The 26,190-nt window shown below is 33.6% G+C and overlaps 1 protein-coding gene across 1 annotated transcript in view; it reads right to left on the bottom strand.

Moving 5' to 3' along the window:
- LOC145249715 (pseudouridylate synthase 7 homolog) overlaps nt 1-26,190 on the bottom strand; it is a 61,365-nt gene that overhangs the window by 27,390 nt on the left and 7,785 nt on the right. Inside the window, exons 2-10 of the mRNA XM_080111593.1 lie at nt 23,754-23,862; nt 22,348-22,526; nt 18,320-18,407; nt 14,640-14,738; nt 13,352-13,481; nt 9,998-10,112; nt 7,719-7,796; nt 7,547-7,612; nt 5,888-5,950 (exon numbers count right to left, since the gene is read on the bottom strand). Of these exons, the coding sequence (XP_079967719.1) occupies nt 5,888-5,950; nt 7,547-7,612; nt 7,719-7,796; nt 9,998-10,112; nt 13,352-13,481; nt 14,640-14,738; nt 18,320-18,407; nt 22,348-22,526; nt 23,754-23,843 (908 nt within the window). The 5' untranslated portion in view covers nt 23,844-23,862. The remainder of the gene's footprint in view (nt 1-5,887; nt 5,951-7,546; nt 7,613-7,718; nt 7,797-9,997; nt 10,113-13,351; nt 13,482-14,639; nt 14,739-18,319; nt 18,408-22,347; nt 22,527-23,753; nt 23,863-26,190) is intronic.

Raw genomic sequence — 26,190 nt, 5'->3', positions numbered from 1 at the left:
AAAGGCCTTATTGCGACCGCTGGTGATGTCACAACCGTGGTAGGTTCATCGAATGCTTGTTTTTTTTTCACCTCCTTTTCCTCTGCTACATTACGGGTTCGAATCTGCTTAATACTTATTTTTTTTTTTTTTGCTCAACCAACACCCTTACACACATCTCCACTTTCTGTTCTGCCTCCGTGTCACGGATTCGAGCCTGCCTACTACCATTGTTTTTTTTTTGTTTTTTTGCTCAATAGATCTCCAAATACCCGGGCAACGCTGGGCGCCCAGGCTAGTTGTATCAGAATCGGGAAAAATATTGGAATTGTCCCATCACTAATAGATAGGGAAGTAATAAAAACGTCTCTCCTTCATCCACCTCTCTTCAGCTTGTGACATAATTACATTTGTTGATGACAAACATTAAAAAAAAAAATTTATGGGTTCTTTATTTTTTTTGCTTTTTTATTTATTTATTTTTTTTTTTTTGCGCTCGCAATTTTCTTATTTTCTTTTTGCTCAACACACCTCCAAATACCCGGGCAACGCTGGGCGCCCAGACTAGTTGTATCAGAATCGAGAAAAATATTTGAATCGTCCCATCACTAATAGATAGGGAAGTAATAAAAACGTCTCTCCTTCATCCACCTCTCTTCAGCTTGTGACATAATTACATTTGTTGATGACAAACATTAAAAAAAAAATTTATGGGGTTTTAATTGGTTTTACCTGAAGCTATAAAGCATTTTATATTTTCTGTTTATTTTCTGTTTCATGTGATAAGATGATCTGTTTTGTCACATGATTAAATTTATTACTTGAAAAGAAAAATTACTTGAATGTAATATCATTTTCCAAAGGTTTTCTTATGGTTAAGATTCAAAACATTTTTTGTCTGTATAAAAAAGACTTGTTTAGGAAGAAATGAAAATTAATCAGTACTCCTAACTTATTTAGGAAGAAATAAAATTTATCTTGTTAATCCTCTGCTTTGTTTGGAAAGAAATAAAAATAAATCAGTACTCCTGACTTGTTAAGGAAGAAATAAAAATTATTCTGTACTCTTCTGACTTGTTTAGGAAGAAATAAATATTCGGTACTCCCCTGACTTGTTTAGGAAGAAATAAATATTCGGTACTCCTCTGACTTGTTTAGGAAGAAATAAATATTCGGTACTCCTCTGACTTGTTGAGGAAGAAATAAAAACCCAACTATCTAAACCTCAAAACCCTAATATTTTCATGTTTAACATGTTTTTATGGTAATTGAGGAAAAATAACTCTATAGTTAAATATCTCGAGATGTATATAATATTGGAATTGGTAATTTAGTACAGAGTCAGTAATTGTATCGGAATCGTCCCATCACTAATAGATAGGGAAGTAATAAAAACGTCTCTCCTTCATCCACCTCTCTTCAGCTTGAAGAAATGAAAATTAATCAGTACTTCTGACTTGTTTAGAAGAAATAAAACCAATCACTGTGACGTCAGCAGATAAAGTAGATTCAATGAATAGACATTTATTTCGTAAGGTCATGTTGCAGCTACAGGCGACTGCCTGTGAATTTAATGGCCCCTTAACACTTCCTCCCTCTCAGGGCGGTACAACAACATCAACAAGTTGTAGTCATACGTATATATTTTAATGCAATTTCTTTGAGGCATTTATTGCTAAAACCTATTCATAGTTATTTTGGGGGAAGATAATAGTGTTGGAACGATTAAATCGAAAAAACAAAAAAAAAAAAAAAAAAAAAAAAAAAAAACTTTTTGGCAAATCGGAATCGGAAAAATTTGTCTATTTTCCAATGCCAAAAACGATTCCTTTAATTTTCTTTTTTCATTTGATTTTGTTTAAAAGAAAGTCTTTCACTCATGGTAGTTGTAATTAAATAAATATTTATTGGTTTTAAAGTACCAGTAAAACTAAAATCTATAGACCCCCCCCCCTCACAAGTGTGTTTTTACATTTGAGAAAATATATTCATATTTAATACATGTTTTTATGGTAATCAAAGAAAAAAATAACAATTTTATAGTTAAATATTTAGAGATTTATAAAGAATCGGAATCGGTAATTGTACCAGAATCAGAAAAAAAATATTGAAATTGTCCAATCACTAATAGATAGGGAAGTAATAAAAACGTCTCTCCTTCATCCATAATGAGAAAAAAAAAAAAAAATAGGCAGATGTTTACTTTAAGCAAAAAAGGCAGAAAAAAGTAATTCTTACACGACTGGAAGGGACATTAACAGGGATTACACCATTTTTTTTTTCACATAATGTTAACAAACAATTACTGAAGTTAATAAGCATTTTATTTTTAAACAATACAGAACTTTATAAATTAAACTTTTTAAATAACTGTTTTATGTTTAAACAAAAAAGAAATCTAAATAGCTATTTGATTCATAAACAATGAAGGCAGAGTAGCTGAACTGAACTTCATTAAAGAACATTTTTAAATAATGTTAATAAAATAAATTTAAAAAACTAAAATACTTATTAACTTCTGTAATTGTTTGTTAACATTAAGTTAAAACAAACAAACAAAAAAAAAACGGTGTGATCCTTTTTACTGTCCCCTCCAGTCATGTAAGAGTTACAGTGCCTTTTTCTGCTTAAAGTAAATATCTGTCAAAAAAAAAAAAAAAAAAAAAAAAAAAAAAAAACATTTTTTCTCTTGATTTTGCATTTCATTAAGCTGAGAGTGGCATCGTTTTCCTTTCAGCAAACGCAAAAATTTCACATCAACCCATTTTTTTTTTTTTTTTTCGATCCAATAACATCGTTACATCTCTATATTTCTCATATAGACTAACAAATACTATGTCAATCGTTTGTTTTGACATAAGAATCTGTTATTAATTTTTTTTTTTTTTAATTCAATTAATTCGGCATAAGTTAAAACATTACATGTTCTATCGCCATTAAGAAAGGCGCGGGAATAGAAAAAAAAAAAAAAAAGAAAAGGAAAGCGAACAAAGACGGAGGGAGGAGTGCTTAAAAAAAATCTATTTTCAATTGATTAATTATTTAATCCTACAAATGCTTTATTTTATTTATTTATTTTTTAATTACATTTTCACCCCAAACAAGGCACATTGCCACTTTGGTGTAGGGGGCTACTATCAAGTACATAAGCATCAGGGGTACTGTGTAGGGAGTTGGGCAGCAAGATGTCTGTTCACATTACACTTGAACTTCTGCATGTCAGTACAGTTGGGGAGACAGGGACCCGGAAAGGGAATTCCGAAGTCTAGTGGTTCTGGGGAAAAAACTACTGGAGTAAAAGGTTCTCTTACATCTAGGGATCTCAACTGTGAAGGGGTGGGATTTTGCTGCTTGTCAGGTTTGTCGGGGGTATTTACGTTGAGGGGGCACAAGTGCTTGCAGTTCGTTAGAGCATTCACCGTTAAAGTACTTGTAGAACAGGCAGAGGGATGCAACATTTCATCGATGGGACAGAGGCTGAAGGTTAGATGACAGTTCAGGGCCTATCAGATTGACGACTCTCTTTTGAACCTTGTCTACGAGCGAGAGACTAGTGGTAGATGTACCAGCCCAAATATGACAACAATACTCCATACATGGGTGAATGGTGGCCTTATAGAAGTATAGGATATTTTCAGGCGTTAATAGCTTTCTAGCACGGAAGAGAGAACCCACCTTCTTCGCAGCGGTCCTGGCAATGTTCTCAATGTAATTGTTCCAACTCATGTTTCCAATGAATGTTAGGCTGAGGAGTTTAAAAGATGTGCTTTCAGATAAAGAGTCATTGGCCATTGCTATTGGTGGTAGGGAATATTTCTTGTAATTATTGAAGGAAACAAGTTTAGTCTTGGCAGCATTGAATGTGACCATCTATTTTTGGCCCCATTCCACTACGGATTAGGTCATCCTCTAGTGTTTCTGCCATTTCTTTAGATATGTGTTCATTTGTTTTCCCCTCATGCCTGCTATAGAGGGTGGTGTCCTCAGCATACATACTCATTTCAGAGACAATTTTGTCAGGGAGGTCATTTATGAATATTAGGAATAACAGCGGTCCAAGGATAGACCCCTGAGGTACTCCTGCATTTATATCATATTGTTTAGATGTACGACCGTCGAGGACAACCTGGATTTTTCTCTTATCTAAGAAGGATTTAATTATGTTAAATATTCGTCCAGTGATACCGTATGATCTGATTTTCCTGAGAAGACCCTCATGCCATACCCTGTCAAAAGCCTTAAATATATCTAGAGCTACCGCTCTATCCTCCCACGCTTTGTCCAGTGAATGGTATATACGTTCTGAGATTACAGCTGTTTAGCAACATTTAGAGAAGGTGTAATAGAGTGCGGACACGTGTATGGCAGCAGCAACAGCAAACGTTTGCAAATGACCATGTAATATAGTGCATATAAGTGCGTGAGAAAAGATGACCAGCAGCGAAGGATGGCTGGCTTGTGAAGAGAGCAGCAGCAGTAGCCAAAAATCACGCATATGCAAAATTAGGAAGTGTGCGTGAGAAAAAATGCACCACGTGGTCGAAAGAAACAAAGTAGGCATCAAAGAAAATGGACGTGTAAAGTCAAGGACGAGAATGGGCCGGGTGTGGCCGGCATGCGGTTGGAGGAAGAAGAAAAGTGCACACCGGGTGAGATGGATGATGGCGAGAGACCGAGAAAGTAACAGTAATAAAAACTTGTTAAAAAAGAAAAAAAAATGCTGACTTAGATTTTTCTTTCTTTCTTTTGTTTGTTTGTTTGTTTGTGACGGCAATGTTACCTTCAAGCAAGGTGATGTCATGGTGAAGAAGAAGGAACGAAAAATATAAAAAGAGAAGAATGCGGACCCTTTATGTTATTCTGGAAAGTACCTGTAAACAAATGTCTGTTGTTTCAACTAAAAAATAAAAAAAAAGCGGGTCAAATTCTTTCCTTGCCTTTGTTTTCTTGTCATTGTCTGCATAATTGATGTTAGAAAAGAGTAGTAAATGTTTTAAACACGTGGCCCGAGAGCGACAGAAAAATATACATCCTAAACATGGCCGACAAAAGACAGAGTACCATATGTTCAACATGACAGAGTCTTATTTAGTACATTGGAGCATGAGAAGATTTTCGAATAAAAACAAGACGTTATTCTGAAAAGTACCTGTAAATAAATGTCTGTTGTTTCAACTAAGGAAAAAAAAAAAAGAAAAAAAAAGAGAGTCAAATTCTTTCCTTGCATTTGATTTCTTAAAATTGTCTGCATACACTGTACGAGTCTCGAGTGTTGATGTTAATTACGTTACAGAGGGAGGAAGGGGAGTTTTTCACATCACTATATTTTGCATATAGACTAACAAATACAATGTCAATTTTTTGTTCTGTTTTGCTATAAACATCTGTTTTTAATTTGTTCTTAAAATTTTTTATTTTCAACGGATTACATATTTAATCCTATCAAAATTTTATTTTTGATTGATAGACATATTTATTTAGACAATTAAAAAAAAAAAGAAAATATAAAAAAAATAAAGGACAAAAAGATAAATTAACACGTAGCCATTTTAGTTTTAACACAGGCACAGGAAAGACCGTCAGTTTTTATTTATATGAGGAAACAAAGAGAGCAAGTACACAAACACTCGTTTTCTATACAGACAAAGGGGTGTAACTCTAAATTACTCAAACGCTTATATCATTGTAAAATGACACATCATCACAAACCCATACACGGACAATGGGAAACAATGGTGGAAGGGACACAACCTCAACAGATTAATCATTTTAATAAGTAAAAACTCCCAAGCAATGTCGGGAAGGTGCAACTAGTATTTTGAAGTCTAAATTTGATATATTTTAGCAACCACATATGAGGGTATGCAGTAAAAATAATTTAAAAAAAACAAAAAACAAAAAAACTTACCTGAGCACAATGATGAAACGGTTTCCTAGTAACTGCCCAAGTTTTAAGCAATCATCCACATAGCTGGAAAAAACAACAACAAAGAAACCCTAATAAGTAAACGTGTTCAAGCGATCATCGTGTGTATATGAAACAAATATATTTTACGTTTCTGAATTTTTTAGATGAGGATCGATTATACTTGTTATTTGGACTATTTGGAGCACCGTTCTCATCTTTAGTGTTACTTTGACACCTTCAGGTGTATCTTGCATAGCTCGGGAAATCTTTCTGTCAAACTCGGGGAAATCTTTCTGTCAAACTCGGGGAAACCTTTCTGTCAAACTCGGGGAAACCTTTCCGCTATTTTGGGAAATCTTTCTGTCAAACTTAGGAATTTGCAGGGAATTCCTAACAGAACGCTTTATTTAATTTATGGGAGTAGCATGGTCTTATTTCATAAGCCCACACTGAGGATTGAACCTTCAACCCCCAGAAGAGTGTAATTTTACAACTGAATTTTATCTATATCATCATCATCATATCTATGTGTTAACTTCTAAAAACCAACTTCCAAATTAAGCTATTACCTCTGCCCAGGTCTTGTTTTTGTTTACCCCTCTTTCTCTTGAGTCCATCCTTATCACTTCCTCCCATGTTTTCTTTATGTTTTCTTTGGCCTAACCCGATCCTGTTACCTCAACTGTTCTACATCTACTAATCCAAAGAACTCTCATCAATTCTTTCAACCTAGCCATACCATCAAAGAACACTATTTTTTTTGTGAAAATCATCTTTCCCGTTAGAGATATAAAATTCCTCATGGCTAGTAGTCGGCGGAGATGTTAATCACGGTTGATTCAAATGTCTCATGCTACACGTGGCTGTGTGTTATGGGTTAATAACATGTCCAGCATTCACAATAAATATTTTTTTGGTACTTGTGCAGTTTAGTTAAGACATTAAAAAATGAAAATATCGAAAAAAAAGGTATCTGTTATAGAACCAAGTTTCTCAAAAAAGGTATCTGTTATGAAACCAAGTTCTCCAAAAAAAAATTTCACCAAATAGTTTTTTTTTGTTTTTTTTTACAGCGAAAAAACAATTTGTTATGATACTGAGCAAAAGTTTCGATGTTTAGGAAGAAAAGCTAGAATTAAAAGATGGGGAGGGAGTGTCGGCACTTTAACTGGAGTTATCTCCCGTGGCGTTTATAAAATTCAAACAAAAATTTAAACAAAATCCAAAATGTCTGCCTTCAACACGCTCTCATAAAAACATATTTTTCCGCTGTAAAAAAAAAAAACAAAAAAACTACTCGATCAAATTGAATGAATTTTTTTTTCAGAGATCTTCAGTCCAAAACAGATACGTACAATATAACCTTTTTTCAATATTTTCATTTTTTAATGTCTTGACTAAACTGTACAAGTACCATTTTTTTGGATAGCTGCTTTAAGGGACGAATTGAGCGAGGACAGAGTTGAATATTTAACGGCAGTGAGAAAATATCCAAATCAAGATTTGTTAGCATGAATTTAAGGAGTTCTATCAGTTTTCCTTCTGGGATATACAACTGTATATAGACTAGAAAAAAACAAACATTTTAAGTGATTATATTAGTTTGTCCATTTTTTTATACCAGTTTTCATAAAATGAGGGAACAGAATAAGTTCTTACCTGAAATTTCCAAGGCATAAATTTTTCAAGTCTTTATTTAATACGTAAAGGCGCTCAACAGGAATCCTGGGCAAGAAAAAAAAAAACATGATTTATATACTGACTCGGAATATTGCCAAGTGAAAGGCAGATATTTACGAAATAAAAAGAAACGCAAATAAATAATGCGTACCTGAAAACTGTTATGTGCTGAGATGTTTTGGCTCTTCTGTCTTTGGTTCCAGAATATTGAAATTGGCCTGGTTTTACCCTAGAGGAAAATAAAACATTTTTTTTCTTTTTGGTGTTTGCAGTATAATAATTTTATTAAAAAAAGAAAAAGATAAGAATACTACTACATACTTATGTGTCATATCAAAATCAGTAAAAATTCCAAAAATCACAAAAATGATAAAGCAGAAGATCTGTTAGAACTAGCCCCCGATGTTAGCAATCTGCTATTTTCCATTTTGAAACTGGATTTTCAAGAATTACAAATTATTTTGTCACAATCAAAGACTAAGACCTCTTCAACATTAACAAATCTGATAAAACTGTATAATTTGATAAATTTACTTTTTTTTTTCTTTTTACTATTTTTACTAGTTGGGAAGTCAATTTCTAAAAGCCGTCCAACACATGCAAGTATGTAAAACGGACCTTAAGCAAAATATGATGATGATGATGATGAAGATAAGATTTCCATGATAAAATCTTACCTTAATTTCTTCAGATTTAACAAATAAAAAATAACCTTATGAAAAAACATTAAAAAAAACTTATAAAATTACAGGAGTTATTATAATTTTAAAATTTTAATCTTTTATCAAAAAATGTATTTTATTTTTATTTTTTTACTTCTTGTCACATTTTAAACTATGTAGCTTAAATAATGACCTGATCAGAGATAAGCTAGTTGAGAAGTCAATTTCTAAAAGCCGTCCACCACATGCCAGCATGTAAAATGGAGGTTAAAAAAAAGATGATGAAAGAATGGATTAGAGTTCAATTCACAGGGGAAGGAAGTGATGAGGATAGTTTGGAGAAAAAAAAAGGATAAGATAATTTAAAACCTGGCCAGAGATAAATAAGTTCGGAAATCAGTTTCTAAAAGCCATCCAACACATGCCAAAATATCGTGATGATGATGAAGACAAGGTTATAAATTTCATGATAAAATCTTAATTTCTTCAGATTTAACAAATAAAAAATAGTCTATTAATTTATTTATTGCGGACTATCATCCTCATCTTTCTTAGATGTTGTTTCGCAATGTTTCGGGCAACAATTCCTCTGGCCTTCATCAGGTTGTAACCACAACGAGATAGAAATCTCCTAACTACTTTTTCAGCAATTACTGCCATCCATAGTTGTTGTCATCTCACCACGATTTTTATTGGCCAAGTAAGCCTCTGGACGGCTTTGGGTGAAACATTGTGAAACAGCATCTAAGAAAGATGAGGATAATAGTCCGCAATAAATAAATTAATATAAATAATGCTCATCTCAATAATGAATTCCAATTAAATAATATACGTAGCTCTTTTGCTCGTTGTAATTTCCTGTTTTCCAGAATGATTTGAATATTAACGCAACTTTTTCCGGACCATCTATTTTTACAAAACATTTCTTCTTGCAAGAACATGCTTCTCCAAGCCCGCGCTTTCCTACAATGCATTTTAAAAGAACTACTGACATATTCTTCTCCAATATTTTGCAGTTTCTCTTTCCCACTGGTTAACCTTTCTTATTTTCTTTCTTCCAGTCATATTTGAAAATGGCTTACAAAATTAAATTTTTAAGATCTTCGACTTTAATGAGCAACAATGATGTTGGTGCTCGTTGATTTGCAAGTTTGGAAAAAATCAAAATAAATAGAACATAATTAGGTAGAGAATTTAAAGAAAATCTATGGTCTTAAGCATCCGCATTTCAACAGACATATATCAGATATTCAAACACTTATTTGCACATAAATACTTTGAATTCAGCAATGATTTTTTTTTGATTAGATTCTTCTTGATATTTTACACGTTTTGAGATGAAAATCTCAATTTCAACTTTTAGTGATTATATCATTTTTCCACTGAATGCGTCATATATTTCCTGTTAGTTGCGGTTACCACCTGATGAAGACCAAAGGAATAGTTGGCTGAAAAGTTGTGAAACAGCATCTAAGAAAGATGAGGATAATAGTCCGCAATAAATAAATTAATAAAATAATACTCATCTCAATAATGAGTTCCAATTAAATAATATACGTAGCTCTTTTGCTCGTTGTAATTTCCTGTTTTCCAAAAGGATTTGAATATTAACGCAACTTTTTCTGGACCGTTTATGAAGTCCAATTAAATAATATAAAAAATAGCCTTATAAAAAACATAACATAACTTACAGGAGTAATTTTTTTTTTTTTTTTTTTTTAAATCGCAATATTTTTAATAATCATCCATATTTTATCAAAAATCTTACCTTAATTTCTTGGCAATCAGATTAATCGCATCCATTGTGTCTTTGTTTTCTTTGTATAAAACAAACTTACAATAATTCCCTCGACCGGGTGGCCACGAACCTCGACTGTGACGATCTAAAAATGTAAGAAAATTATTATAATTTTTTTCTTAGAACTTCTTATATGCCCCCTAGATCATAATATCTATGATTTGCGAAGGGACGTTGTGTCTAGATTTATTTTGATCAACTTTTATAAAAATTTGCGCTATTTCGTTCTGTTGCGTGTTTGTTGGTGTTTTTCGTATAAATAAAGTGAAATTAATAGAAGCGAAGACAGTTTCTTGGCTTTCCTGCCAGGAACGTCCAGAAAGCAATCAGCTTTGATCAATGCAGTGAAAACTCGTCATATCAGACAATTGCTATTCATTTGAACACTCCCCTTTTTTATGGGGGAGCTGGTTTTCCACCCCAACATCTTGGGGAAACAAAACAAAAAAAAAAAAAAAAAAATGGCTTGAAGCCAAAGTTAAGTGCGGGATTTCATTCCCTTATAGCGTGATGTTTGACCTCATTAAATTTACGCACCTGTGTGAACTCATTCACTTAACTTTTTAATCGTTTGCTTTCATGCATTCTCACTTTCCTGCCTTCTTAGTGCCGTGGTAAGATGTCAGGCTTTTTTTTTTTTGCCTTTGCCTCAAGGCTTCGGGTTCGAGCCTACCTTCCTACCAAAACTTTTTTTTTTTTTTTTTTTTTTTTACACCTCCAAACATCCGGGCAACTCCAGGCACTCCCACTACTATTAAATAAAGCCGGTTATTATATTTACCAAGTTATTAATATTAATAAGTTTCTGTCTATTACTCTTTTTATTTATTTATTTTTTTTTATTGCATTTTCACCCCAAATGAGGTTCAGTGCCACTTTGATGTAGAGGACTACTATCTGGGATATAATTTGCAGGGGTACTATATAGGGGAGTTGAGCAGCGAGATCTTTGTTTACATTACACTTGAACTTCTGCATGTCAGTACAGTCAGGGAAGCAGAAGGGAGTTCCAAAGTCTAGCAATCCTAGAGAAGAAACTATTAGAGTAGAAGGCTTTCTTACATCTAAGGATTTTTACTGTGTAGGGGTGGGATTTTGCTGCTTGTTAGGTTTGTTGGGGGAATTATATCAAGGAGGTACAGGTGTAGCACAATGAAGAGCGCCCCTTTTGGGGGAATTGGGGGCTTCTACATTAATGAACCTTGTGCCTGACTTGGTCTGCACTTGTGTGGAGGCAAACACACACATTTCAGTGAGTACACATTTTTAAGGTTGAAACGGCACACGAAGATTGACAGGTGTTTATGAATTCGGTGCACAATGGAAGTTAAGCTATGTTGACATTATAATTCGAAAAAATAAAATATGGGCGATGAAACGTATCTCTCTCTTTCTACATTGAAAGAGAGAATTAAATATGATTGTATCGTTTGAAACAGCTGAAGCTTGGATTTTGCACGGGCCAGACATAGTGGTTTTGGTGCGCACACAATGGGTCAACTGAATATGCTCCCTCATTGTTGAAGGTTAAATAAATTAAAATCGAAAAAATAAAATATGGGCGATGAAACGTATCTCTCTCTTTTAATGTAAAAAGAGAGAATTAAATATGATTGTATCGTTTGAAACAGCCGAAGCTTGGATTTTTCACGGGCCAGACATAGTGGTTTGGTGCGCACACAATGGGTCAACTGAATATGCTCCCTCATTGTTAAATAAATTATATATTTTTTATAAAAATGCATTTGTTAGCTATTTTTGTACAAGCATTCGATTTCAGCATGAGGTCCCTGCTATTGATGACGAGGATGAAAAGTTGCCTGTAATGACACAACGAAGTCTCAAGGAGTGACCCCATGCCAGCCAGTTATAGCCGACAAAATATTGACCCTTGTGTTGATGTTTACATGTGCCTATCGTTTGATATCGTTTATTCCCCCCGGGAGCTAGTTGCGTTCCCAGGACCTACCTCAACCAAGTAACATTCCCCGGTGACCGATAGTGTCATACAAGGGCTTGTAGTTCATCAGAGCACCTACCATTGAAAAGATTTGTAAAAGAGGGAGAGGGATGGAACATTTTGTTGATGTGACAGCGATTGAAGCTGAGCTGACAGTGCGGGACCTATTAGATCGATGACTCTTTTGAACCCTTGCCCTCTTTCACTCTATATTGTTTGACCCTCTTCCACTCTTATTTTATGCAATGTTTATCTACTCTTGCCTCCGTCTGTTTGTCTCTCTATTAGCAGTCAGAGATAACAAAACTAACTATAAAACAGAAGATTGAATTGGAATAATCCATTATAAACAATAAGGAATATCACCACAAGTATAGCTGGAGAGAAGAAGAGAGAGAAATAGTGAGAAAAGGTATTTTCACATACATTCTTTACCTCTTTATGAGAAGACTGCTCACACCCGAGAGTATCCTGTACCTCTACAAAGCCACCATTCCTCCATGCATGAAGTATTGGGTTGATTTTAAGAAGAACGACAAAAGAATTGTCAGGATGTCTATATAATTTTGGCAAGCATTCAATTTGGATTTTACATAAAGGATATTCAGACATGCAGCAAGCTTTTTAATCAGTTTTAGGGTGAAAATTTGGCTGGCAAGAGGTCAAAGTTTATAGAGTTGACCTTTTCAGATTATACTAAACTCCTCTGCCAATTTTGGGTCTACTTGAAATTTTAGATGTAGGTTACCTGGACACGAGTCAAACACATATATATATATATATATATATATATATATGCACATAAAGTTATGAACAGTACATAGGGCCCGAGCAAAGCTGGGTTGAACTGCTAGTACAATAAAAAAAACTAATACTACAATAATACCAATAAAATATTAAAATGTACTAAATAGTGATATAGAACACTATATAGTAAGATTGTACGTCTAGAAAACAAAACCGATTTAACGCTCCCAATATTAATACTAAAATTGTCTGCAAGGACCCCTGGCACAGTGGATAGAGTACTTGATAAAATTCAGTTGTAAAAACAACACTCAAAATACAATTGCAAATTACTTAGGATTTCCACCCAGTTATGGTTGACGGAAGAAGAGCATGCAACCTCCAGGAGTTAAATAAAGGGTTACGTTCAAAATTCTGTGCTGATTCCTAGGCCTGACACGGTACAGCTGAAGACAGAGGTTAGATCAACCGAAACTTTGTGAAAATAACACTAAAGATGAGAATAGTAGTCTGAAGAATCCAATCTTCATCTCAAAAATTCAGAAAACATACAGAAAAAAAAAAAAAAAAAAAGGCTGAATCACAAGAAGGTCAATCAAAGATGGCGCCATACTCACTGTCAGAGTTGCGAAAGACAACTTTAATCACACGTTTGTTGTCTCGTTCCTCTGTGGAGCTCTCCAAACCCAAAAAGCCATCTCGTATTGCTTGATGGATTTTGGTCCTTTCTGCTTTATCATCTGCAACCTGCAACAAAAAAAAAAAAAAAAAAAAAAAAAAAAAAAAAAAAAAAAAAATTTTTCATACAGAGAGTCACCATTTATCAAGGCCCAAAGACCATGCAAGGATAAGAGTTAATGAATGTAAGGTGTTAGTGTAGTAATCGTTAATGGTGTAAGTTGGGTAGAATTTGGAGTTCGGTTGCCATGAAAATAATGATAGAGCAGAGACAGGCTTGCAATGTCTCTTCTTTCTGAAAGAGGTTGCAGAGAAGTCAGTTTTGAACTCTATCAAGGCAAGATAGAGCACTCCGAGCAGCTCCTGCCCAGATGTGACAACAGCACTCCATTTTAGGACGTACTTGACTCTTATACAGATAGAGGATTGTATCAACAGTGAAATACCTACTGAAGCGGTAGAATGATCCAACCATTTTTCCAGCAATCTTGGCAACTAATTTGATGTACGTGTTCCATTTCAGATCAGGAATGAAGGTCAATCCTAGAAGCTTCCCAAGACGAGAGCCCTTTATTTCAATTAGGGTCAAATGGAGGTCAAAACGATTATGACGAAAAGAGAGAAGCTTGGTTTTCAATGCATTAAAATTAACCAGCCACCTTTTTCCCCATTGCATTACATGTGCATCAGCACTAGAGTAATGAAAGACATATTAGACAAAATTTCGAACACGTTTAGTACAATGTGATAGTTGGAAAGGCGTGACTTTTATAAACATATTTATTTTTAAAATTAAAAAAAAAAAAAAAAACTTATCTTTATAATTTCATAAACATATTTCTTATAAAATTTCAAATAAAATAAAAACATTTTTTTCAAAGTTTTGTTATTAAAAATGCAAATAAAGACTAATTGTGTTATGTTTATCTGCATAATTTAGTTAATTTTTATTATATACTTTTCAGTAATGTCCTTTTCTTTTAGTTTATTTCAATAAATTGCTTCACAATAGAAAAACTGAAGAAAATAAAAGTGAAGGAACTGATTTGCTTTGCCACTGCTTCCGGTAGTGCTCTGAAGAAAATTAGGAAGTATCTTAGTTAACTATAACCAAAAAATAGGATATGAAAAAACAGGTAAAGTAGAGAGCGAGAGAGATAGAAGTGATGTTACACTTTTGTCCCGGATAATATTGGGTGACCTTGTTAGTTTTAACTGAAAACTCACCTCAATATAAACTGGCGGAGACTTATTCTTCATCTCTGTTAAAACTTGCAATTTTTTAATATCTTCACTTGAAAGGCGATCAGAAACATCTTGGAGAACCTGTTCAGGAGAGAGAAAACAATCACAATTTTTAAATCCGTTGAATTTCATGGGAATTAAAAAAATATGATAAAAGAAGGTAATAAAACTGTAATATTCAGACATACTTAATAACATGAGTATCTATTTTTTTTTTTGTCTATTTGTCCATTCCACTTTTTCTTGGAAACTTCTGGGCTGATTAATAGAGATTAGTTACCACAATACCACATTTACTTTAAAAGTTTTCTCAGAAATTACTGGGCCAATCTAGCTGAAATTTCCCCAGAAATTACTGGGCCAATCTAGCTGAAATTTCCCCAGAAATTACTGGGCCAATCTAGCTGAAATTTCCCCAGAAATTACTGGGCCAATCTAGCTGAAATTTCCCCAGAAATTACTGGGCCAATCGAGCTGAAATTTCCCCAGAAATTACTGGGCCAATCGAGCTGAAATTTCCCCAGAAATTACTGGGCCAATCTAGCTGAAATTTCCCCAGAAATTACTGGGCCAATCTAGCTGAAATTTCCCCAGAAATTACTGGGCCAATCTAGCTGAAATTTCCCCAGAAATTACTGGGCCAATCTAGCTGAAATTTCCCCAGAAATTACTGGGCCAATCTAGCTGAAATTTCCCCAGAAATTACTGGGCCAATCTAGCTGAAATTTCCCCAGAAATTACTGGGCCAATCTAGCTGAAATTTCCCCAGAAATTACTGGGCCAATCTAGCTGAAATTTCCCCAGAAATTACTGGGCCAATCTAGCTGAAATTTCCCCAGAAATTACTGGGCCAATCTAGCTGAAATTTCCCCAGAAATTACTGGGTCAATCTAGCTGAAATTTCCCCAGAAATTACTGGGCCAATCTAGCTGAAATTTCCCCAGAAATTACTGGGCCAATCTAGCTGAAATTTCCCCAGAAATTACTGGGCCAATCTAGCTGAAATTTCCCCAGAAATTACTGGGCCAATCTAACTTAAATTTCCTCAGAAATTACTGGGTCAATCTAACTGAAATTTCGTCAGAAAGTACTGGGTCAATCTAACTGAAATTTCGTCAGAAATTACTGGGTCAATCTAACTGAAATTTCGTCAGAAATTACTGGGTCAATCTAACTGAAATTTCGTCAGAAATTACTGGGTCAATCTAACTGAAATTTCGTCAGAAATTACTGGGCCAATCTAACTGAAATTTCCCCAAACTAAGTATTATGATATCCATTCAATGCACGGTCATGTTAGCGAGTTTTGAATGAGGGTTATACTGTATTTAATTGTATTGCATTCAAGAATAGGCTGTCTGGCAGGGTTAAGGATCAGATAACTTGGAGACTTGGGAACAGCAAATACTAAATGGAAAATGGTGTCCACACCCAACTTGAAGCAAAATTCCACTCCTTCATTATAGAGATCCATAGATGGCAAAGATTTTCTACTCCAAGAGTTTATTTCCTTGGACAGCTTGCTTTTCTCTTCCTGCTCCCCCTCCCCCGATCCTACTAACATCCAGAAATTTAAATACAATGTGAACAAGCATCTTGCTGCACAACTTCCAATTTTGGCCGGTCACCAGCCCCGGCCCCCAGCCAAGTGTAGCATCTGTTCCAGAAGATACTGCACTTAAGATAATTTGTACCAGTCAATGGAGGGGAAACCCTCTATACTGGGACAATTATTATTTTTGGTAACCAGAGTGACCCCTTTTAGGGGAGCTGGTTTTTACCTCACATTAAAAACGGCCTTGTGCCTAATTTGCTCAGTGGGGGAGCAAATAAATACCATCTTGCTGCACAACTTCCCACCTGGGTTGGCACTCATATAAATGTGTAACTCCTTAATATGCCTTATTTGGTTTGACAACTTTTGTACAAAAATTTATTAACTTATTAAAAAGCTAAATGAAAATACAGAATAATTAAATCCCCCCCCCATATTTTCATATTAAAAATTTTCTAATTAATCTTTAGAAGTTTATAGACTGTACTGAAATAATAACATTTAGAAATCCGTTCTTAACATGGAGAGAGGGGAGCTTTTTTTTTTATTTTTTTATTTTTTTTTTCAAACTATTCTGCACTTTCACCTAACAATTTAATTAATTAATAAATTCGGGAAACTGAAAATCTCACTAGAAGTTATATATATATATATATATATGTATATATTACATAGTAGTCACCACTTATCAAGGCTCAGAGGACACTCGAGGATAAGGGTTAAAGAGTGTAACGTACTCAATGGGACAATATCATAGTAATTGTTAGTCGTGTGAATTTGGTAAATTGAATTACTTAAAGGGATGGCTCCTCAAGAACTTGTTTACGTTGAACTTGAAAATGGCCATATCGTAGTCAGTTGGAAAGCAGGCAAACCTAAGAGAGTTCCACAGGCGTGCAGTTCTAAGAAGGAAGCTTTGTTCATAGAATCTACATTTAGGTTTAGGCACAGATAAAGAGTGGGGGAAATTATTGATAGTGTTTTCAGTTAGACGAGTGTTTCTCATAAAAGTTTGTAAAGGGGTGGGGGACTATAGATTGGGGCTCAGACAAGCACTTGCCATGAAAATAACAATAAAGCAGAGACAGGCTTGCAACGTCTCTTCTGTGAGAAAGAGGTTGTAGGGAAGAGAAAAGGGCATCCCCTACTAGGCTATGAAGTTTATTTGGAATTTATTTATTTTCATTTCAACTTGCTAACATTTCTATTACCTTTGCACATGCACAAATTCATTCATAATTCGAAGTGGTTTAATTTTAATTCTTTTTTTGTCTATCTATTGATAGTCATTTTTTTTATATCTTTTGAAATTAGTTGGTTGGTTGTTTTACGGCATATCAACCCTTTTTAGGTTATTTAATGCCGAATCCAGTGATTTTGAAGAACAATTTTTTAATAGAGTATATTTGTATTTTTTGTTTTTTTCAAGTCGGTTTCTATTTAATCCATAGTTGGGACCCTAACAGGTACTACCACTCTCTCAGAGTGGACCTGGGAGCAATGGCAATTAAGGGGTGGCTCCACACTCCCCAAAGCCCGCAAGCTGGGGCCTCACCATCGGATATAGTTCAAGGTCATATCCAGGACCTTGAAATTAGTACTATATATTAGGTAGAATATAATATTCAATAGAGAATTGGCTCTGTAATAATTTCTTTTTTCTTATGCTCAACACACACCTCCAAACACCCAGGCAACATTGGGCACCCAGATTAGTCTAATATTAATTCTCTCTTACCTATCTCTTGATAACTACACTGGCTGGAGCACTAGATGTCTTGGTTACGATTCCAGCTGATGGTACTCAAATCATATTTTCTTTTAAATCTTAACCTCAGTACTATATATTAGGTACAATATAATATTCAATAGAGAATTAGCTCTGTAATAATAAGCACAGAATTTGCATGAAGTAAAATATATTTAAGCATATTTTACGACCAGGCAATACTGGGCGCCTCCTCCCTAGTTTAAAAATACAATTACTTGAGCAATTTACTCGATTTTTAGAATATGATATTTTCATTTTGTCATCAGATATGTATTTTTCTTTATTTTTGTTTTTTAATATTAGGGTGAATTCTAGACAAGTACTGAATTTACTTACTCGTTCCTCTTGTTTGGGTGGAGAAATATCTGTTAACTGTACAACATCCCCATTTAGATCAATTTCATTCACAACAAAATCAGAATACCTGGAAAAACAAAAAAACAAATGAAACATTCAACACATTAACTAGCCAACCTGTGGCTTGGCATTGCTTAGGAAATCAGATTAAGTCATTAAATTTCATTAACTAACGCAGAGATTTTCAAACTGTTTGACTTGTAGATGCCTTTATAGCTCAGTTTTTTCTCTAGGGACTCCTTATAAATGAATATGAAATTTATACCTAATTTTATGTTAGTGAAATAAAACTGGTTTTAAGTTTACTTGAAACCTTGAAGTGATTTAATTTAAAATTTTTCTTATTTATCTGTCGATAGCTAATACGGTAGGGAACACTAATGTCACCCAAGTCATTTTTTTTTTTTTTTTAAATCCTTTGAAATTAGTACTATACATTAGGTAGAATAGAACTTCAGTTTAAGTTAATGTATTCAAATAAATTAATACTCTATATTGATGCAAAATGCAAAAAAATTAAATTTTATTTTATTCAAAAAATTAATTTTTTGTGTAAATGAAAACAGCAATAGTACTTTACAAATGTTTTTTTTTTAAAATAAATTAAACAGGATTTTTTAAAAATACACACTTCGTGAGAATGGTGTGCTTGCTTGACTCTGCACAAACTATCGATTCTTGACGATATTGCTGATAATCATACACATATGTCACTTTCTGAAGCAAGTCTGGATCCGTATTTTTTTCAAATTGGTTAGAATTCCCTATCATATCTTTTTGGATCCTCTGCAGTCCATCGACCCCAATTTGAAAACACCTAGCCTAAGCTAGAATTAATGAAAACCAATACTATATAATGTTGGCAATATTAATACAAAGAAGATCAATAACAACATGTGAAACATGCATGGTTCACCGTGAGTGCACAGTGAACAAGGCATAAAAAAAAAAAAAAAATGACTAAGTTCAGCACCCCCCCACCCCAACTTCATTTATCCCAAAAAAGTCCCAGGGGATGTCAAATCATGGTGAAAATGGACAAATGGTGCAGTTTTAGGCCTTAACATATGGAAATTTGAGTTCTGCACCATGCAAAAAAAAAAAGAAATGACTAAGTTCATCATTTGCCCCCTCCCCCATTTAACTCCAAAAGTTCCCAAAGCCTTAACATATTTAAATTTGAGTTCAGCACTATGCAAAACTGCTAAATAGAGATACACAGAAAATTTTGGACAAATATGGTAAAATAGTCCCAAAAATAGAGTGTTTTTATTAGCCTTAAAAGAAAGAGTTATCGCGAAGTATAGACAAACAAAATTATATAGAAATCAGTTAGTTACAACTTTTCAGAAAGTTTTATAAAAATCCAAGGCATCAATTTTTTTTTATAAGGACAAAAGTGTCAATTTTAGCCATTTTAACCTGAAAGGCACCCTTAGAGGAGCAACCGGAGTTTTCCCCGGAAAATCCGTTCTGTAATTTTTTTTTACTTATATCAGGTTTACGTTTGTACAAAATTTAAAAAAATTTCAAGGTGCAGTTATTGAGAAAAGTGCGGACGGACGAACGGACAAGGGTGAATTTACAGGTCTACCCTCCTTTTGTCTGGGGACCAATAAACAATAGAGTAATAAGAGTAATAACAATGTTAATGATAATAGCGGATAAACAAAAAGAAACATTCAACAAATATTATTAAAAAACATGGTATTTGTGTAGAATTTGAACCAGACTTAACTAAATAGCCGCTTGACTTTTTTCAGAACATGACATCACCCACCAGCTTCTGCTGAGCGTCGCTGATTATTGAAGCGTAACAATGAAAATACTGAAGTAAAACATTTAAATATAATAAAAAATTCAACAGAAAAAAATTTAAAAACTTTTTTTTTTGTTTTTTTTTACACAGAAATACAGGAATCACCACTTATCAAGGCTCGAAGGCCACTCGAGGATAAGGGTTAATGGGTATACATTAGTCAATGTGATTATAGCGTAGTAAACATAAGTAGTGGGAATTTTGTAAATTGGATTACTTAGGGGGGGGCGGTTCATCAAGAACTTGTTTACGTTGGACTTGAAGACAACCATATTGTAATCAGCTGGAAAGCAGGCAATCAGAAGAGAGTTCCACAGGCGTGCAGTTCTAAGAAAGAAGCTTTGTTCATGGAATCTACATTTAGGTTAAGGCACAGATAAAGAGTGGGGGAAATTATTGATAGTGGTTTTAATTAGACGAATGTTTTTTGTTAAAGTCGGGCCAGGGGAAACCATAAATTGGAGCTCAAATGAGCACTTGCCATGAAAATAATGATAAAGCAGAGACAGGCTCGTAACATTTCTTCTCGGGGAAAGAAATTGCATCCCCCACTATGCTACAAAATCTATTTTGAAATCTGTCAAGGCAGGATAAAATCTTTCTAGCAGCTCCTGCCCAGATGTGACAACAGTACTTTATCCTTGGACATACTTTGCTCATATAAAGGTAGAGAATTGCATCAGCAGGGAGATATCTACTGGAGCAGTAAAATGATCCCACTATTTTTCCAGCAGCCTTGGCAACGGATTTGATGCATGTGTACTATTTCAGATCAGGAGTAAAGGTCAGACCCAGAAGATTGTCTTGAAGAGGTTCCATGTTTTGATGAGACCCATTCATTTCAATTGATGCCAGATGGGGATCAGAGCATTGATTATATAAAGATAGAGGCTTGATTTTAGATGTATTAAAATTAAGCAGCCACCTCTTTCTCCATTGCTCAAGATCAAAAGAGAGAGAATCCGAGAGAACTTGGTCATTTACAGCTTTTTAAGTGTTGCCATAGATTGTAGTGTCATCAGCATAAATGTCTACGAATGATCTTAAGATGTGATTTGGGAGATCATTGATGTAAATCAGGAAGAGAGTTCGGCCCAGGACGGACCCTTCAGGTACTCTAGCATTAATACTGCGAGCTTTTAATTTCTGCCCATCAACCACTACTCTTATGAACCTATCAGAGAGAAATGATTTAATAATTGAAAAGACATTTTTAGTTATACAGTAGCAGAAGACTTTGTGGAGTAGACTTTTATGCTATAACATATCAAAGGCCTTTGATATGTCAAGGGCAATTACCCTAGAAAGGAAGCCTCCGTCGAGAGATTCGCTAATCCTATGAGATATAACTTAGCACATCTGCTGTTAGCAAAAAATTTGAAATTACACTACAAAATCGTGTAATGAGCTCAATCTAAGCTCCATGGATGGAATAAATTCAATTCTTCTGGAATCTGGAGTGTGGGCAATATCAAGAATACAATTGCAAATTACTTAAGACTTCTACTTAGTTATGGTTGATGGAACAAGAGCATGCTACCCCCGTGGATTAAATAAAGGATTCCATTTGAAATTCTGCACAGATTCCTGAGTTTAACAGAAAGATTTCAGAGTTCAACATGATACATTTGAAGAAGGATGGCGGTTACATTGACCAAAATGCTGTGATAATAAAACTCAATTTGTGTTTATATTATTTAATTGGAATGAGATTCGGAGTTCCTATCCTGTCGCGTTTACCACCTGGTGAAGGCCAGAGGGATAATTGGCTGAAACGGGAAACAACAACTAAAAAAGATGAAGATAATAGTCCACAATAAATAAATTAATCAATTTGTATCATTTAAATTATTCGCACAACATTTCGATCAACGTAACTTCTGCCTTTCTTCAGGTGTATCTTGTTGCATTTTGGAATTTGCACGGAATTTTTAACAAAACTCTTTATTTAATTCACGGGGATAGAATGTTCTCATTCCGTCAGTCATGACTGGGTAGAAGTCCTAAGTGACACTCACACAGAGAATTGAACTTTCAGCCTTAAGAAGAGTATAACTTACAACTGGATTTTACCAAGTACTTTATCCACTATGCCATGAGTCATAACATAATCACACTCAAGATGAGAACAAGCCAAATAAAACAAAAACATTTAAAAAAAAACAAAAAAAAACAAGCAAACATTTACCTCTGTTTCAGGATTGCATGAAAGCCCTTGTGTTTGCTAATGTACTCTGAAATTCCCACATCTGTCTCGCCTAAAGGTTTTTCATAAATTATATCTGGCACCCTTTTGGAAGTGCCATTTTCTGTGGCAGTTATCTGTGCTACAACTGTAGGAGGAGTTTCAGAAGCAGTCAGAGAATTCTGGGAATAAAATTTAAAATATACAATAATTAGCTGAATATCCATCAGAGCCAGGTTGAAATATTGGTGGGCGGATAGTTTAGTCACTCACTAAGATGCACTGGATATCCTAACACATCCATATTCATCTATGAAAATCAAACAAGAAATAACTCTCATAGCTTAAATAAAGCTTACTTCTGTATTTAAATGCAACTGATGTTGCCTGATAATAAAAAAATAAATAAAATTAAATATAAATTAATTATAAATAACACCTCTAAACAGAACAATTAAAACTATTCTTATTACTAATAACCATTAATAACAGAACTAATTAAAATAGATTTTCTTTAATGTAATATACAAATGAGGTTACTTCTTGAATGTAGATTTCCTTTGAAACACAACTTTATTATAATAGATGAGATGTAGTTTGTTTGACTCATTGTGTGTGATATGTATTCATGGAAATATTAGGTTATTGCAATGCAAAAAAATGGAAAGCTGTCAGTCTTGAAAAGGGAAGACAAAAACAAGCAATTTTCTATATATTAAATACATACACACCTACATATATATATATATATTTGTTTGCTTAACCGGCATATTAACCTTCTTTGGGTCATTTAATGCTGTATATAAGATCTAAATTTTTAGATATTTTCAGAATCGATTTTTGCTGGGTATATTCAGGCAATGTTTTGGTATAGTTTGTTATTTGATGGTATTTATATTTTATGGTAAAGATTTGCTCTTTTTAAGAAATTTAGAAGAGTTTCAGGATTTTCTTTTTACAAAGAGTTCTTTTAATTTTGTAGCCTTGTAATAGTGTTGACGAATTTTTGTGAGGTCATAGCAGTCAAGTAAAAGGTGTTTCACCATATAAGTTTCGTAACATGGTATACATGGGGGGGTTCTTCACTTTTTAGTATGTGGAAGTGAGTTATGACATACATACACATATATATATATATATATATATATATACATACAGTGTCTAAAAAAAAAAAAAAAAAATGTATACATGTACTTACACTCACAGAAAATCACTTGTTTTTATCGACCCTTCTCAAAACCAACAACTTTCCATTTCTTGCATTTTTTCGAGACTTTATAGCTTATCTTTAATACATTAAATGTATATAACATTTTAACAAATCTAATAAAAGAGACTGCAGCAAGAATTTAAAAAAAAAACAAAAAAAAAAACAATTAATAAAAAAAAGAAAATAAGAAATGACATACCTGGTTTTCAGAGTTATTTAATTTTTGTCGTTTTGGACTCGGACCATCTTCAGATTGGCTGCAAGGTTTTATAGTTTCCGCTTGTTCCATTTCTATATTCTGTGCCAACCTGAAAAAAAAAATAAAAATAAAAATGATTTTAATGCTAATATAAGTGACCATGTCTAGTGTGTGTGTTGAATGATCTCTAAAAAGTGATCTTAACCAAACTACTGTCAATTTTTGGTCAACAGACTTGAAACTTGATATATAAGGAATTTGGACCTGTAAAGCATATTTGCTTTGGTATTTACCTGGTAGAAGTAGCTGCTAAGAGATCAAAGTTGAAGAATTGGAATTTGGCAGGTGTAAGTATCCTCGACACATGCACAAATATACATTTATATGTTTAACTATGTTAATTTTTAAGGTTTTGATAAGCATACAGACTTAGTTCAGATGGTAAATTATGCTGGAGCACTGTATGTTTTGGTTTCGATTTCAGCTGATTGCACCCAAGTCATTTTTTTTTTAATTTCTGAAATCACTAATATATATTAGGTACAATATAATAATCAATAAAGAACTGATTATAATAATAAATACAAAATCTGCATAAATTAAAATATCATATTTAAGCATATTTTACGACCAGGCAATGCTGGGCTGCCTGCTATAATTGTACTGACAGACGATTTGAACCTTGGACTGGGGTTGCTACTTGTTAATATCAATCTACTATCAATTTTTGTCCATCAGACAGCCATATCAAAAGTGAGTGAAATAAATGCTATATAGTAGAACCCCGGGATATGTCATTAAAAATTACACATGTATATAATCAAATAACATTATAAATAACACTGTAAGGCGGGGCAAATACCGTAACCAGGGGATGGAAAAATATTGTATTCCTCATCGTAACCTGAAAAAAAAAAAAAAAAAAAAAAAAAAAAAAAAAAAAAACGTATCCTAGTTCACCGTATTCCGGGGTTCTACTGTATACAGTAATTTTTCAGAATGGATTCTATTCGCCAAGGGAGAGAACTTTTACAATATTCTTTAACGGTATTTAGTTCTCTCCCACTGCAAGAACTGTGACATCAGGGTTGGAAAGTGGGATCAAGAAGTCAGTGCTCTAGAGGAGGGGAACTCTGACTTGAAAAAATGCCTGGTCAGCCTTGTCGGCATTCTCTAGTAAGGGCGCTTCAGGCGATTAACAATAAACTCTTTCTCAAAGAGAAGAAGGCAAAACCTGGGATGGTTAACCTCCTAGAATTGCACAGAACCAGCATTACACTAGGTGTATCAGAATTTTTGTAGGAATTTTTAACACCCCTAACACGAAACTGCGAATAAAATATAAAAATCTCGTAATTTCTCCGTTAAAAGTGGGTTATTTATTTTCTTTATGGATTATACTTCCAAAATAAACTATTAAAGTTGTTTTAAAAGTAATAGAAATTTTTTTTTTTTTTTTTTAAAACAGTAATGAATTTTCCGAACTCAATATTTTTCAATTTTTAAACTTCAAACATTTATCAAAATTTTTCTATTGATTCTATTTTTACGATATTTTCAGGGTCAATGTGAAATTTTATGTTCTTTCCAATAAACTGAATATAATATTTTAGACAAACGTTTTTTTTTTTAATTCACGCCCCCCCTCCCCCCATTTTCAAGTTTCTATTAAAAAGTAAATAATTAATTTACTCACAAATTGAAGAGAAAAGGTCAATAAATATATTATTTATTGACCTTTTCTCTTCAATTTGTGAGTAAATTAATTATTTACTTTTCGGTGAGTAAATTAATTATTTAATTCAAATTTAAAACAAAAAACAAGTAGTGTTTTTTAGAATTTTACCTGTAAAGTTTGAAGTTTAAAACCTTTTTTTTTTTAAACCACGTTATTTGTTTTTTCTTTTTTTTAATGGAACCTTGGTCCTTGCTCCTTTAATTGAAAAAAAAATTAGGGCTTGAATTACATTTTTCGAGGAGTTATAAGTTTGGAAAGACAGGGGGTCGAATAATTCACGCCTCCCATTTTGAAATGTCTATTAAAAAGTAAATGATTAATTTATGTACCAAAGTCTTATATATCACAAATTGAAGAGAAAAGGTCAATAAATAATATATTCAAATTTAAAACAAAGAACTGTTTGTTTTAGAAATTTACCTGTAAAGTCCGAAGTTTAAAACCTTTAAAAAAAAAAAAAAAAAAAAAAAAACCCTTTTTTTTTTGTTTTGTTTTTTTTAAATGAAACCTTGGTCCTTGCTCCTTTAATTGAAAAAAAAAAAAAATTAGGGCTGCAATCAACAGGGACCAGGTCCTTTAGGAATGGTCTAATCTCTGTTGATTTAGGGGGCCCGAAGATAAAATCCCTTAAGAAACTGTTCATATTTCATTTAAAGTGCTCGAGTTGAATGGAGCTGTTATGATAATTATTTTTTCATA

The sequence above is a fragment of the Euprymna scolopes genome, chromosome 28 (assembly GCF_053919585.1).
Source record: "Euprymna scolopes isolate OS-2025 chromosome 28, ASM5391958v1, whole genome shotgun sequence".
NCBI lineage: Eukaryota > Metazoa > Mollusca > Cephalopoda > Sepiida > Sepiolidae > Euprymna > Euprymna scolopes.
Note: the sequence above shows the minus strand (reverse complement) of the source record. Positions and strands in the feature narration are given on the sequence as shown.